The sequence below is a fragment of the Mercenaria mercenaria genome, chromosome 16 (genome assembly GCF_021730395.1).
Source record: "Mercenaria mercenaria strain notata chromosome 16, MADL_Memer_1, whole genome shotgun sequence".
NCBI lineage: Eukaryota > Metazoa > Mollusca > Bivalvia > Venerida > Veneridae > Mercenaria > Mercenaria mercenaria.
In genome coordinates, this window is record NC_069376.1 from 21,411,288 (window position 1) to 21,428,128 (window position 16,841).

General features: G+C 34.5%; 1 protein-coding gene across 4 annotated transcripts in view; it reads left to right on the top strand.

Annotated features, from left to right (window-relative positions):
• The first annotated feature begins 5,321 nt into the window (after positions 1 to 5,321).
• Positions 5,322 to 16,841, top strand: part of LOC123540821 (adhesion G protein-coupled receptor E3-like) — a 162,050-nt gene continuing 150,530 nt past the window's right edge. For 3 of the 4 annotated variants that reach the window (XR_008367774.1, XM_053526340.1, XM_053526342.1), the window contains exons 1-2: positions 5,330 to 5,460; positions 10,941 to 11,111. Coding sequence is in view for 3 of the 4 variants with exons in the window: in XM_053526340.1 (XP_053382315.1) it covers positions 11,039 to 11,111 (73 nt within the window). In the remaining variant the exon portion in view is untranslated. Of the gene's footprint in view, positions 5,461 to 10,940; positions 11,112 to 16,841 lie in introns of all 4 variants that reach the window. The other variant, XM_053526341.1, reaches the window with a different exon arrangement.

Consider the following 16,841-nt stretch of genomic DNA (forward strand, 5'->3'; position numbering starts at 1 on the left):
AGTTGTCATTGGAACTCGGGGTGGAAAGAACTGAAGTACAGTTGTGTGACCAAAAGTTTTGTTCCACTTTTATTTTTTGTTTTTCAGTTATTTTTTTAAAACTGTTAATAAAACTAATAATCTGCATGGTAAAAGTTTATTTTTTGTTTTAAAACATTTTATAATAGACATACCTTGAATGCATTTGCTTATTTCACTAAAAATACACATCTTAATTTTTTCAAAAAATATGACCCTTAGTCACTAACTGTTCGAATTTCAAGAAAACGAATATGAAATAAAATTATCAGCTATTGAAGTCAAGAAATGGCATTGAAATTTGGGCAAAATCCCAATGTCCGAATCCTTTATCATATTTGGTAGCAGACCTCAATTGAACAAATGTTTTACAAAATCGATTAACATTGCGGGCGACGATATCAAACGTGAAAGCACAATCAGATATATCGGAGCATTTCTTGACGAAACCTTGAATTTTAAAGATCATGTAAAACGCAAATGTTGTACAGCCATGTTGAATTACCTACGAATTAATATTTAACAAAAGCAGTCACTGAAAGTTTAGTTTTGTCTCTAGTTATTTCACATCTTGATTACTGCAAAGTCATACTGTATGGTGTAGCTAACGGTGAGATGTATAAGATGCAACATATTCTAAACATGTGCGCAAAACTTGTCCTCAACAGAAGGAAATTTGACAGTTCTAAACAAGTATTGTATGACCTACATTGGTTGCCAGTGAAAGCAAGGATTGAATTCAAGATACTTTCTTTCATGTATAGCTGTCACATTAGCAGAGAAGCAATGTATTTAACAGAATTGCTTACACAGTATACTCCTAGAAGACAAGGTTTGAGATCGTCAAAAAATTCTGAATGTCGTTATGTTGTTCCATACAACAAGTGCAAACCATAATCAATGATAGAAGTTTCTGTACTATTGGTCCAAAACTGTGGAATGAACTTCCGTTAGAACTATGCAAAAGTAAATCACTTGACAGATCAAAAAAAAAAATAATCTCAAGACACTGTATTTCAGAGACTTCGTGTCATTGTTCTAAATGTTTTGATGACTGTTTTATATGCGATAGCAGCAGATGATAATTTTTTGATTTTTGTGAAAGGTTTTACATTTCAACATTTACATTTTCATTTTCAAGGTTTGTTTAATTAAACGTAATTCTTGGTACAGGCCCTATGCAGGGTAGTGTGTAGTATTCCTTTTTTTTTTCAAATAATCTGTGATATCACCATTAACCAGGGGGGTTGAATCTCTATATGCAGCCCGTCTGTGCGTACCATGTATGGCTTTAAGCATTGGTAATCGCAAAAGAGGTAAAATAACCTCAGGGGGAAGGTTTCGGTCATGAAATTTTGTTTAAATAAGGCTGTTATGATTGTTATTCGTGTCGTTATTAGTACTGTTATTATTATGTACAACGCCATTGAAAAATAGGCGTTTAATCAAATTATTCAGTTTCAGTTAGTTTAAATGTATGGATGTATATGAAATTTAATTTAAGGCCATACTGAAAATAAGTTGTATAATATTTGTATAAGTACACTTAGTATGTAACCATGTGACCTTCAGAAAATAAAGTTCTGTTCTTATCTTATCTTATCTTTTCAATATTGGTCACATTCAGTGTAGATCCCGGTGTGCAGGTGAAGATCAACATTCAACATTGTTCACATTCAATGTAGAACCAGGTCTGTAGTTGCAGTTCAACATTCAATATTGGTCACATTCAATGTTGATCCTGGTCAGCAGTTGCAATTCTCCATTCAACATCGTTCACATGCTATGTAGAACCAGCTCTGTTGTTCACATTCTATGTAGAACCAGATCTGTTGTTCACGTTCTATGTAGAACCAGCTCTGTTGTTCACGTTCTATGTAGAACCAGCTCTGTTGTTCACATTCTATGTAGAACCAGGTCTGTTGTTCACGTTCTATGTAGAACTAGCTCTGTTGTTCACGTTCTATGTAGAACTAGCTCTGTTGTTCACGTTCTATGTAGAACCAGCTATGTAGAACCAGCTCTGTTATTCACGTTCTATGTAGAACCAACTCTGTTGTTCACGTTCTATGTAGAACCAGGTCTGTTGTTCACGTTCTTTGTAGGACCAGCTCTGTTGTTCACGTTCTATGTAGAACCAGGTACGTTCTATGTAGAACCAGGTACGTTCTATATGGAACCAGCTCTGTTGTTCACGTTCTATGTAGAACCAGCTCTGTTGTTCACGTTCTATATAGAACCAGCTCTGTTGTTCACGTTCTATGTAGAACCAGCTCTGTTGTTCACGTTCTATGTAGAACCAACTCTGTTGTTCACGTTCTATGTAGAACCAGCTCTGTTGTTCACGTTCTATGTTTAACCAGCTCTGCTGTTGCAGTTCAACATTCAATATTTTCAGATTCAATGTAGAACAAGGTCTGCAGTCATAAATCAACATTCAATATTGTTCACTTTCAATGTAGCATTTGTTTTGTTTTCTTGCAACAGTATCTCAGTTATTTAACGGAGGGCAGTTCACTTAACCAGTGTTCCTGGATTCTGTACCAGTACAAACCTCAGAAAGTAATTATTTCTAACTTTGCCATTAGAACCTGACAGAGGTAGAGGACGAATAATGACAAGGCACAATGTCTTTTATCAAATCGTCACGGAGAATATACCGTGGATCGAACTCACCACCCCGCAATCCATAGATCTGCGTTCTCCCTAGCAGGCGGGCTAGCATAAGGTCTGCAGACATAGTTCAACATTCAATATTGTTCATATTCAATGCAGACCCAGGTCTGCAGTCGTAGATCAACATTCAAATTGTTCAGGTCGTAAATCAATATTCGCTGTAGACCAAAGCTTGCAGTTCAGTATAAACCAAGGTCTGCGGTCGCAGATCATCATTAGATATTGTTGTGGTCATAGATCGACATTCAGTGTAGATTCATTTCTGGAGTCGCATATCTACACGCTGGTCGTAGATCATGTTGACCAGGGTCTTCAATTGCAGATCAATATTCAAAAGATTCCATGTCCTAGATCGACACTGGTGGCAGATTGACATTCGAAACTGTAAAGATCACAAATCAACACCTGAATATGTGCAGATCGCAGCTCAAAATTAAAAAAAAAACATTTAAGTTTTGAAGCTTTAGCAAATTTCTTTGCTAAAGCTTCAAAAACAAGAAAGTTGGTCAGTAGGTCACTGAACGTCAGTATTAAGATCTGTGTGCAAAACTGTACATGTGATCTAAATTTCAAAGCTGTATCTTAAAAAATTTCAAAGCTGTATCTTAAAAAAACAAGAAAGTGAGTAAATAGGTCACATTCAAGGTCACTGAAATCAGTTGTCAAATCGGTGTGCAAAACTGTACATGTCATCCAAATTTCAAGGCTGTATTTTAAAGAAAAGTAAGTCAGTAGGTCACATTCAAGGTCACTGAAAATCAGTTTTCAGATCGGTGTGCAAAACTGTACATGTCTTCCAAATTTCAAGACTGTATCTTAGAAAATAAGAAAGTAGGCCAGCAGGTCAAGGTCAAGTGACCCCTAATCACTTGTGATCATCAGGTAAATATAATTACACAGTCTAGGAAAGATGATCCGATAATGTATTTTTTTCCTAAATAACTTATGAACTATACATATAAAAAATGACCCCCGGGGCGGGGCCTCATTTCACCCCAGGGGCATAATTCGAACAATCTTGTAAGAGATCAACTAGGAAGTGACACATACAAAATATCAAAGGCCTAGACCTTGAACATTTAGACAAGAAGATTTTTTTCCCTATATATGTAAAACTTTAGACACCCTTGAAGGGACCTCTTTTCAACTAAGAGGCATAATTTGAATAATCTTGGTAGAGGACTACCAGGCAATCTACTAGGCAATGCAACATACCAGATATCAAAAGCCTGGGCCTTCCAGTTTCAGTCAAGAAGGTGTTTAAAGTCTTTCCTATACAAATCTATATAAACCATGTGACCCGGGCCTGGACTGGGTCATATCTGACCCTAGGGGGATAATTTGAACAAACTTGGTAGAGGACCATTAGATGATGCCACATACCAATTATCAAAGCCCTAGCCACTGTGGTTTTGGACAAGAAGATTTTTAAGGTTTTTATTTTCGGTTGCCATGGCAACCAGAATTCTGTATGGAATTCATTTCTTTGACTATATTTTAATGAGGATCATGCAAGGAACATTTCGGTGAAGTTTCATCAAAATTAGACTGGTGGTTTAGGCTGGGAGGTGTTGATGGACGAGGGATAGCGACGGACGCCGGACAATCACTGACCACAAAAGCTCACACTTGAGCACTTCGTGCTCAGGTGAGCTAAAAATATTCTGGTCGTGTAGGATTATCTTCTTGAATGTGACGAATAGTATTCACGTCTCAAAATATCTGTCGAAATCTGTACGCGTATCCGGGTAACTGAAAATTAAGGCCATACCAAATAACGACCATGTTTAGCAGGCGCCTATCTAATGAAGCGACAGTAAAAAATTGTATCTTCAATTGAAGAAACAAATTTGTTTAATAATTAGACATAGAAATAAACAAATATAATAATATGTTGACTTTACACGCTCGTATTTATTGCTAGGCGCTTTGTCGTCATTAGTGTGTATATTGGTGGTCGTGGTAGTATGCTTGTATAACTTCCCTCAATATATGTAATAATTTAAATTGTGATCTACTTCGGTGTATCCTTAATATACATACATATTATATAGGGACCCTTTACAAAGGTTTGTCTAAAACACTGCCAACAGAGATAAAAACAGAAAAATGTTCTAATGTCATCTCCACCCAAATCACAGGTCGAGTTTGACTGACATGTTTCTCGATTTGTTCGAAGCCATCTTGATTTGTCAAGAACATGGCTGCTTTGATGGAGCTAATTTTCTTGTTCTATGGAAAGCTTTGTAATTTTGTCCTCTGAATTAAAACAATCAGTTTTCAAAGTATTTTAGCAGAAATGTTTCTTGAATGACAGTGTTACATTTCAAGCTGTGACTCTCAGATGAGAGATCTAGGATCTCCATGACTCTCTTGTTTAAGAAAGTCGAATTATTACTTAACCTCCAGGCTTTAAATTAAAAAGAAATACAAGTATGGAAATGACTACTATTTCGTCCTTTTAAATATATTGTTCCTTTTCAAATCGTTTTATGCATTTTTCATTCATACAGATATTAGACGCTAAACATAGATTTGGTATGGCCTTATCAAAAACCGCAGTTTACTTAACTCATTAGTCAAGTCTTTTTTTATCTTTTTCTTATTGACAAGTTTTTGAATTCATTGTCGATTTTGTTATCTATAAAGTCCGTTATCCTAGAGTAACAGCTATTTTCAATCGACACTGGATGTCAAAAACGGCATGTTAAACTTTTATAAAAGATATGATATTGGAAATTAGATGATATTTTGTCATTTTGAAAGGTAAGTCATAGTTAATTAAGGACAAAGAAACGCGATGATTAGGAAACTTTGGTACGACGGCATTGTCGTGGTGGGGAACTAAGTTTATGTTTATTGAAAGGGAACATATGAAGTGCCTATTTCCTTTCGGGTTACCTCATATATACTATATATTTGAGTATACGCATGCACTCACGCACGCACGCACACACACGAAGCCGTAATTGTTGTTAGGATAGTATATGATATTAGCTTAATCTACTCAATCGAACCGAAACTTGACCGAGACGCGGATTTCCTTATCAACGCCGATACGGAAATTGAAAGTTAGGTCTAAGAGGGTCGCCTTTCTTTTCCTTTAATGTCGTCGAGTTACACACACACACACACACACACACACACACACACACACACACACACACACGAAGCCGTAATTGTTGTTAGAATAGTATATGATAGTAGCTTAATCTACTCAATCGAACCGAAACTTGACCGAGACGCGGATTTCCTTATCAACGCCGATACGGAAATTGAAAGTTAGGTCTAAGAGGGTCGCCTTTCTTTTCCTTTAATGCCGTCGAGTTTTTCCTTTTCATATGAAGATTGGCTAACAATCGTTCAGTTTTATTAATGGTATTCTCCTGTTAAATGAGTTGAATAAAATAATAAAATGGGAGGCTCTGCCGAGCATTTCATCAATAGTATTCGAATGTGGAAAGACAGATATGTAGTATTCTTTTTATCACACGGTGTCGTAAGCTTTTTCCTGCTGAAACATCAAAATTTCTTCGTTCTTTTCCTATTACAGAACAGGTAAATTCGACCAACGTCTCTTGTACTTAAAGGGACGCATCTCTATTGCTACTTTCACACTTCATGCAGAAATGAGGAAAGGGTGGATTTTAAAGAAATTGATGGTGGGGAGATAGAAAACCTATTCCTAAATAGATAAAATACTCATGGACATCTGTAATATGCATTAGTTTGTGGATAAGGATGTGAGTCTATGAAGGTAATAAGAAAACAGAGGTCTTTGTGAAAGTTCAGCCAACACAAAATATTAAGCTTTTGTATAAAGAAAAAACGGGTTTTGTACAATACCAGTGTAACAAAAAAGCGGGTTTTGTACAATACAAGTGTAACAAAAAATGGTGTACCTCTGGGTTTTTCTTTCTAAAGTACCTGGTTTGCCTAAACATGAAAAAAAACGCCCATTCATCTCGACTGGGATGGACGCCATCTTTCTCATTGATAAAATGTAAAAAAAAAAACCAACAGTGGGATTAGCGTTGCTGGGGCATAACATGACATTCTACGAAATGAATACCTTAGTTGCTACACTGGTCTATAACGTCGATCACTTGAAGTTAAACTTGAAAAAGTGGTTAATTTTCGTCATTTTTGTAGTAGTTTTTAAATTTCCCGCGGCTTCTCGGCGATTCACTGCAAAAAGTATAACTGCGCTGAACGAACGGTAACTCTTATCATACACCGGGAGACAACATAGGTGGCAGCACGTAAAAAAAAATCTATCGATGTTAATAATGTTTATCAAATCATGAATTCTAATAAAAAATGTGTCTTCAATATTTTATAATTATTAATTTCTATTGACCTTTACAAAAAAAATATTACTTTCAACGTAGTATTTTCCGAATCGAAGTCATTTCCGCTTTCAGTCGTGAGGCACTTCCGTCATAGTTTTGATCAACAATAATGCACCTGTCAATATTTTGCCCGCCCGGGGGAGCGGCGGGCATACACGGGACTTTAGACAGAAGACCATTCCCGACAGGCGGGAATTTGACAAACATTTGATGTACCAACCAGGCTCTAGGGTGGGATTTAGACAAAAAAGGTTGTCCCTAGGGTGGGGATTTAGACAACAAAATTTTTGAAATGTCAAATTCCCCCGGGTCGGCCCGCCGCCCCCCTGGGCGGGCAAAATATTGACAGGTGCATAGCAAACACAAAATGAATTAATAAAGTCATATAAATTGATTGCTACTCTGATCATAGTAAGTGTATTGTTAATACAACATTCTACTTGTTTATTACATTGCGAGATAATGTTTTCCTTCAAATGCATTATCAATTAATTACGTTTAAGCTGGCATTGCGTTTACAACTTGTGTGACCCCGATTTCTTTACGTGAATGACAACAGTCTCGTGCAACACGCGGAAACAGATTAATGAAAATTATGGTGGAAAATTCGAGGACACATTTTAAATGACATAAAAGTGAGGATAATCGTATTTTGTTGAGTTTTGAACCTTGACTTTCCTGCTGTGTATTAGTATGTTTTGTGAATAAGATTTGATAGTTAGTTTGCAGGTATTCACATCGATTTGGCTTCTCAACCAAATTTCATGCTATATTTTTAAGATCTTTAAGAAAATACATATTCTGAAGTTTGTTGAATGTGTTTAAAAAGTTATAATACTGTTCTAAATCACCGTAAAACTAAAGCAAATAACATTGAAGATTTGTAGAGAACAGTTTAATGTACTCACTCGCCCGTTAGTCTGACTTGGATGGCAAAATATCGTTGAGATACGTATGGATAAAATATCATAAAATATCTACAGATCCGCGGGTCCCTAAAAGATATAATTAACACGCGAGGCTTCGCCGACTTCCGTAAATCAACGAAGACAGAGTCACGAGACGAATATTTGAATAAGTCAGAAACAACAATGGCGGATCATTCGAAAGTGTCGGACAAGCATGACCGACCAAAGATCGTTTAAAGATAAAATATATATTTATATTATCAAATTACGCCTATTGTTTATTAATAGTAAATGCAGTTTACCAGAAAATGCGATGTAAAATATACTTTACGTGCTAGACATGGTTATCTTTGTTAAGAAGTGGCTCATACGAATAGCCTCTCATGCTATTCTTTCTATCTATCTTCCGCACATTTTCAGATTACAGATATCACTACGTCACACTCAATGCGGTCATCCCTAGTAATATGAAATTAGGCGCTGCCTGTCTGACGGGAAAACCTAGTCATACGGATTCTTTCTTCTTTCTGCATAAATTGTTCTTTCTGATATTTTCAGTTTTGACAGTAAGCCTGACGGTTCTGCTCTTTTATAAAAATTATGAACACAGGAAAATGTTTTAAAATGTTTTGTTTAAATGAACGTAGATCTAATTATTTCTTCAAATATGTCAGGACTAGACAGACAATGGAAAATACAAATATAGTGATCATGACTTATAGATAATAGTGATATTTGAGTGCTCAGAATCTAGTTCCAAAATACACCCCTAGGCCACCAATTACATACGTACTAATATTTAAAACTGTTCAGTATATCCCCTTCGGTACATACCTACACTCGGCGCTATGCGCCCTAACGATCATGCCTTTGCTGTCAATTTGTTTCTCTAATACAAATTTCTGAATCCGGAAATGCACAGTTTCTTTTTAGTTCATTTGTTACAAATAGTTTTTTAAAAAAAAAAAAAAAAAAAAAAAAAAAAAAAAAAAACACACACACACACAAAAAACACACAACAGTTTACATATTAAGCCTCCGTAACATCACGCTCAATCTCATGTTCTTCTAATATTCTTTTGTAGTATAGATACCGGAATTTACATAATCCTGCTATCCTAAACACTGACTATTGCAATTCTTTTAATTAAATGCCATTATTGTCAAATGACACTCCTTTAGGACAAATTTTGTCCCACTAATACAGCTATGGTAAACCTCTTGAATGTGAGAATGACAAACAACCATTTACATGTAAAATTCTTATTTCAAATTCATTTCTAAAACGTTTTTGACCAGAATTTTATCCATAACACAAACACTCTCGGTCGAAATTCAAGAAATCCAGTTTAATTTTAGGTAAATTAAACTGTTTAAACTCCTAACAGTCTGGGGCTTTTTTTTTAAATATGATTAAGATTAATTTCTTAGCTCGATAGGCATGCGCGGATCCAGCCAGTTTTGTCAGAGGGGGTCCTACCGCCCCTTACTATAACCAGGAAGGTCTAATACGTATCTGTTGTTAACAGCAACGACAAAACATGTGTCTTTATGCACTAACTAATTTGACGTGTGTGTTTTTGTGGATGTTAGCCGTATACAAGTACAGGGTTGTCAATAATTTCTTGTTGAACAGGCTAAAATAGAAAATAAGCCGCCCAGCTAGGGGGGTCCGGGGGCATGCCCTTCCCCAGCCCCCTCTGGAAAAGTTTGAAACTCAGTGCTTCGTTTCCTGCATTCTAGGGCATTTTAAAAGCATTTATGAACACCTTTTCCACTGCAATTTTATATACAATATTAGCTAACCTGTTAAATTTGGGAAAAATAATAAAAAATAAGTTTTCTTAAAGGTAAATTTCTCAGTTTCTTTGAGATAATTAACATAAATATGAATTATGTCGGGGTCGTATGTAGCAGCAGCAACATACACTTTGAATGCGGACCTAATGTTGCCTGTTCGAAAAATCATTTTCTTTCCTTCTTCTCTTCTTCCCTTTTTTAGCATTTTACAGGGGGCACCCCTCTGGATCCGCGCATGTAGGGATCGTAGTTGGGGCCTTTTAAGTTTATAGCCAACGTTTTTTTCCTCTAGTCAATGAATTGATTTTTTGAGAAAGTAGTTGCAATGTGTGTGAAAGACTGTGGAAGGGAGGGGAGATAAGCAACACATGCTTTCCCATGCCTTTGAATTTTTGTTTAAAGTTTACAGGCAGAACATTGGTTAACTATACACACTATTGATTTCTGTTCCTATATTTGCCAAAATTGTGATAAATATCAATAAAAAAAAATAAAATTGTGCCTAAAGCAAAAAAAAGAAAAAAAAAAAAAAAAGATATTAAAAGCATCTGACGAGGTTCGAACTCCGTACACTAAGCATTGGACCACGGGGAACTGTGACGTTGTTTGGTGATAATATTATGTATATAAATAAATTTTGTTATGGCAGCGTGTCTAAATTCGTTTTACATTTTTGAAATTATTGGCTTTTCTACATTAAAACAAACAAACTGGCCATGATTTTGTTATTCATCACTCCTGTAATGTACAATATTATTCAATATTGGAAACAAAAGCAGACCTCTTGAATCATCCATAAACTCGTTGCATGAAGAAACCATTAATACTGCGAATTTTCAACTCGTTAGAACACTATAGAATAAGAATAAACTGCTTTTTTTTCATATATCTGTAACGGTAATGCGGCGCCGGATCGTTCTTAAGCAATTTTATTTTATCAAATGTCATCCTGAAAATTATTTACTGCGCGAACTCTGGTCTGTAGCAATCTTATAAAGTTATCTGTTGAATTTCTTCGAATAGGGGCATTTGACCCGTTTAAGGGGACACTTTCCACTGCGGCGGATCTTTTTCAAATTTAGTCAGTAACCTTCCTGAAAGGACCTTTCAAATTTGTTCAGATGGAGACATTTGTCCCATTTTGAAAGGTCTGTACTAAATACAGTTTTTACTTTTCTTGGTTTAGTGTGTCGAACATTTATTCAACGTCAGCTAGCCAATTTCGGTAGTGTTTCATTTCATTTTCTCTCACAGCAAAGAAAAGACAGTTGACCACCGTAAGACATGGAGAGAAAGCAGACGATAATTTGCTGGCTCATGTTCTACACAGCTGCCGTCACGTACGGAGGATATCGCGGTAAGCTTCTTTCTTCCAAATAATTATGTTTATTACACACATGTAGCTCCTTATATTATCGCCGGTCCATAGCTTTTCTATGCCCATTCTATATTCATCAAATGTTTGCTGGACTGAAAAGTCAAAATTTAAAAACACAAAACTGTTATGTCATGTGATAAAACTCTAATTGAATGATTGATGGCTTGCCAGTCGATAGTCCAAATTGTTGACCGGTAAGCCGTTCAATAAGTGAACACTACTTGTTTATAAAAAAAATGTACGTGTTTTTTTCACCAAAAGGAGTCATTTTACTTATTTTGTTATATTTTTGAAATCAGTATAATTTCTAGTTTTCCAGTTGCATTCAATAAATATTGGGATATTTTAAAACTGCATGTAGCATGGATAAAGTCATGGAACGGGTGATGTTCTAATATATATACAACTATTTACATGCAAACGATCTTATATATGATAAACTGTCAGGTTTTCTGCTGGGCCATTCGACGGTCTGCGGCTTTTGATGGACGTAAATCTACTTGTATTATATTCTGTGACATAAGTAAAGCTTTTGATAGGGTATGGCATTCAGTGCTTATTTTTAAACTTAAACAATGTAGTATAAACGGAAACATAATAAACTGGATCACCAGTTATCTGCACAATCGAAGACAAAACGTCTTTACTGGATCTTCCTATTCTGAGGAAACACAAGTAAATGCAGGAGTGCCTCAGGGATCAGTTTTAGGGCCTTTATTTTTGCTTACGTAAACGACATTACCGAGTCTCTTTTTAAGTATATCTCGACTGTATGCTGACGACAGTTCACTCGCCGTTAGTTCTGACAATGTTGAATATATCGAAACAATACTAAACCATGATTTACATATGATATCAAATTGGGCTCAAAAATGGCTAGTTAATTTCATTCCTTCTAAATTTTACTCTTGCCAAAACAACATTGCTAGACCCTCCTTACTTTTTGACAATGTTCAGCTCAGTTATGTTAAAACACAGAAACACCTTGGAGTAACGTTTTGTGATGACGGCACTTGGCACACCCATATTTCAAACATAGCTTTTTCAGCATCTAAAGTATAAGGGACAATGAAATTTTTAAAATTCAAACTTAAACGAGCAACTCTCAGTCAAATCTACATCTCCAAAGTAAGGCCAATTTTAGAGTATGCCTCTATTATCTGGGACAATTGTGCAACATACGAAAAAGAATTACTTGAGAAAACCCAATATGATGCTGCTAGGAGGTAACCGGTTTAACAAAATCTGTTTCCATAAATAACCTTATAAAGGAAATTGGCTGGATTTCATTATGCGATAGACGTAAATTACAAAAACTAGTTTTCAAACATAAAAATGGCGATTTACCGATCTACTTAAATGAACTTTTACCTGATATAGTTAGTGTTACAAATTCATACAATTTGAGAATCATCTCGACTACGCAACTGTTGCCCGTCGTCTCGAAATTTATTCCAGATCAGTACTACCATCATCTATTAAGCTTTGGAATGATTTTGATATAGAAATTCGTAATTCAGAAACTCTCTCCTCATTTAAAAGAAAGCTTATAAAACTATTTAACCTACCCGTTGTTCCAAAGTATTTTTTGTAGGTGACTGTTTCCTACAAGTACATCATGCCAGAATACGAAACAAAGGCAGTAGCTTAAACAACGACTTATTCAACAATCATCTACGCGATAATCCACAATGTTCGTGCGGCTGTTTGTGTGAAGATGCTGAACATTTCTTTTTTTCTCTGTCAGCTATACATAAACCAAAGAATCCAACTTTTTACCAATACTAGACAATATCATCCTCTTAACAGTAAAAAATTGCTTTTTGGTATTGATAATTTAACCGATGAAGAAAGTCCAGCGTTTCATCAAAATAACCAAACGCTTTAAAACGTCCAGTAACTAATGTTGTTTATGTACCTTACCATAATTGTAAGAACTTAGTCGCTGATCTCAAACAAAACAGTAAACTCCGGGGCACACGAAACACTAGAATCGGGGTTGGTCAAATTTCAGATCTTCATTAGTTTTTTTCTTTCTTTCTTGAGCTTTTTCTTTCCTTACTGAATTAGACTTTTATGTTGTTGTTTTTTTTTTATCATCATTCTCTGTATAACAATATATGTTTATACTAGATTCTAGATCCATCTGTTACCTTAACTTACCCTTGGGGAAGGGCCATCGCTAACGTTGGGAAAACTTGTGGCCCAACCCTTTTGCTTCTGATTTCAATGTATCTGTTACTTAAGGTATTAGATCACTAATAGAGAACCTCCTTTCTGAAGAGTATTCAATTCCTACCATAAACTTACTTTTACTGCAATTCCTGGGGACGTAGGTTCAAGCCCTACTGGGACCAACTTTTTTTTTTCCTTATTTTCTTTTTTTTCTAGTAAGTTTTTACTTCTTTCAAGACTTTTTATTGATTTCTTGTACAAAAATGGAAAAAGATGAATCTTATAAGCGATTTCTTGGTGTTCAAAGTGAATTTACTACTTAAACAGAAGGGGTAGAGTTACAGACTTTTAAAAATATTGAGTTACATGCGGTGAAAGTTCTCTATTTTGCTTTCACTCTTAGATTATATATTGTGGAAGAAATTTAGGTAGGTTTGACGTCTGCCCTAAAGTTATTTTTAAATGGAGTAAGCAAAATTCAAAACAGAAACACAGCATTCGACCTTATTTTTTCAATGTTGAAGTATGAATTCTGTCTCATTAAATCCGTTTACTTGAGGCACCATAGAAAAATGATATTGACATTTTTATTTTATGTTTTATAATTGTTTACCAGTAGTTAGATGTTTCTTTTATTAAAATTAATGGTAAAATGAGTTTTCTGCAAGCGTTTTGGATAGCGGCTACCACTTTGAAATTTGTCTGTACTTGAGCTTGAGGAGATACCATAAGTTATACAAAATTTATAAAAAACGGCACGGTAAAAGTTGTTTAAAAATTGCAAAATAATGCAAAACACGGTTACCTTTCAGAATATACCAAGCAAAGGCCATTTTGTAAACATTACTATTAGTGATCTAATTCCTTAACATGTCTTCCTATTTCTCATTAATCTATATTAAAATAACGCATGCGTTTAATTGTATTATAAACATGTATTGATTCGTTTGCAAAACAAGATTGTTAGATTAATAAATTGCATGGAACCAAGGGAAAGCGTAAATCAACTTAGCCTGGCTAAAATGTCATTGTTGAATGTCGAAAATAGAAATAAGCAGTTACGTTTGAACCATGTATTTAAAATTGTCCACGACAAATGCCCTTCATACATGAGAGAAAATTTTGTACCTGTCAGAACTGTTCACTCTTATTCTACAAGGGCCAATATGTACAACTTTGTTCTACCTTAATCATTTGGGAAAGAAAATATATCTTTCAGTTTTAGTGCAATAAATCATTGGAATTCACTTCCAGACGATCTGAAGAAATTAACTAAATTTAATCAATTCAAACTTTCTGTGAAGAAACATCTTTAAGATTTAACTGTGAGAAATAGTGTGCATTGTTGACATGGTCCAATTAAGTTTAGTTTTTTGCACAGTTTTGTGTTTTAATCACATTGGCTAAAAATATATTATAGAAACAGTTTTAGTTTCATAGCTTCCAATTCCAAAATAGTTAACTAGTTAATATGTGTTTTATTTATGTGAAACTATAACTTTTTAGTTACCCAACTACTGGATATTTTAGCTTAAATTTGTGTATGTTTGATAAAAGTCATTTGTAACTTGTATAATGTATATGTGTGTTTCAGCCTGAATCTATCTATCTATCTATCTATCTATCTATCTAATCTAATCTAATCTAATCTAATCTAATCTAATCATATCCAAATCTAAATCCAAATCCAAATCTAATCTATCTATGTAAATCTTATATATGAATATAAGCACTATTGTATCTAAGTTGTGAAAGATTTGCATTTACTCGGCGAACATAAATAAGTGTAAATAATCTGTTGGTTAAGTTTAAAACAAATCCATTAGATGATCAAAATCTGATTAATCACCTTTAATAAAGAGCACTTGACATCAATGATCAGCATAATATGTTGATGTGTTGTGTGCATGAACCATAAATCTATCTTTCTTTTTGAATTATCTCCCTTTATTAAATGTTCTTGACAATGGCACAACGCTAAAACTTTTGTTGAGAATATAAGCAAATTGCACACAATGGTAGAGGACATTTAGAGGGAGTGTACATGGACCTAATATCTCACTTGATTGAATTTCAATCCGGATTTCTCATCGGGATGTATTTGAACAAACAGTTATTCATTTATTACATTTCGCTTACTACTTCAATTCAAATGAAGCAGTAATGGAAGGGGATGCACTCTTTCAAAACTAGTCTTTTCTTCACCTATTTTTCTCGAAAGTGTTCATATATATTTTACTTACTTCATATTGTTCCATTGTGACACAATTTCTATGACTGAACCTAAGCAGAAATTGAATATTTAGATTGTAACACTAATATAATTATATTCAGTGTATATGGATATATAACATAATATATTTATGCGGCACTTTAAATAGCGAACACACAAATATCATCATGAACACAAGAAGTGATTACCGTTGTTGAATAAATCATAAACGAGAATGCGAACATTTCATTTTTTTGTGGTCAAATTTTTTGGAAACCATGATTCAGATGACTGCAAGAATTATCTTTCCTGTGGTTATTGCTATTCAAGAATTATCTTTCCTTTGGCTATTGCTATTCAATGTGATATTTAGTGAACTGTGAGTAGACTCTTAGATATTATTACTTTGTGTGACAGCTTCCTACACCCTCTCCCCGCAAAATTCAAACGAGCATATGTTTTTGATAGATGGAATAGCGGTATAGCAATAGTATTTATATTTATAAAAAGAAATTGGAACGGACGAAAGTTTAATTAAACTTGAAAGCAAAACTTTTGGGACCTCCCCTGGTTACTATATCAATAGGGATAAAATCATTTTTAAAAATAGCTGTGAAATATAATGAACTGATCGACTTTAGTAAATTATTTAAAATCAGTTATTTTGAATACATTTAATTGCGTAGGCATTTAGTTACAAGGCTACTTTTTTCGAATATAAAATAGTAGATTTTCACTTGTCAAGATAAAAGAATGTGAACTTTACTTGTTTCTTGCGATTTACTTGTGTGGACTGTAGCAACCTAGGGATCCATTAAAGTTGGTTCTTCACCATTATCAATGATTTTAAAACTGACCCCCTTAAAGACCCACCATGACCTAGTGACCTACTTTTTTCTCCCACAAGAACTTCCTGAAAATCATTTTAATAATGCTGATATAATACAGCTATATTACATTATGACAGGTGGACAATTAGGCCCTCCCTGAATTATTATGTTTTCACAACTTCATCTACAAACTTATTCAGTCAATCGCTTTTCAGTATAGGTTTTAAACATAGTTAAATAACTACCTTACCCTGTAGAAACAAAGTTTGATCTAAACTCAGCTTAATATATCAAATACTGTTCTTAATGCTACATTCATCCAAAACAATGTTTAGATATTAAACACATTGTCTTTGCTTTATATATTTCATAGTAAATTTGTTAGTAGATACTTATACTTCTCACGTTTTTCATGCAAATTATGTATAATTACCATCATGGAAATACAAAAGAATACAGTTATTTTGTGGCGCGTCTTTAACGCCCTTTTAT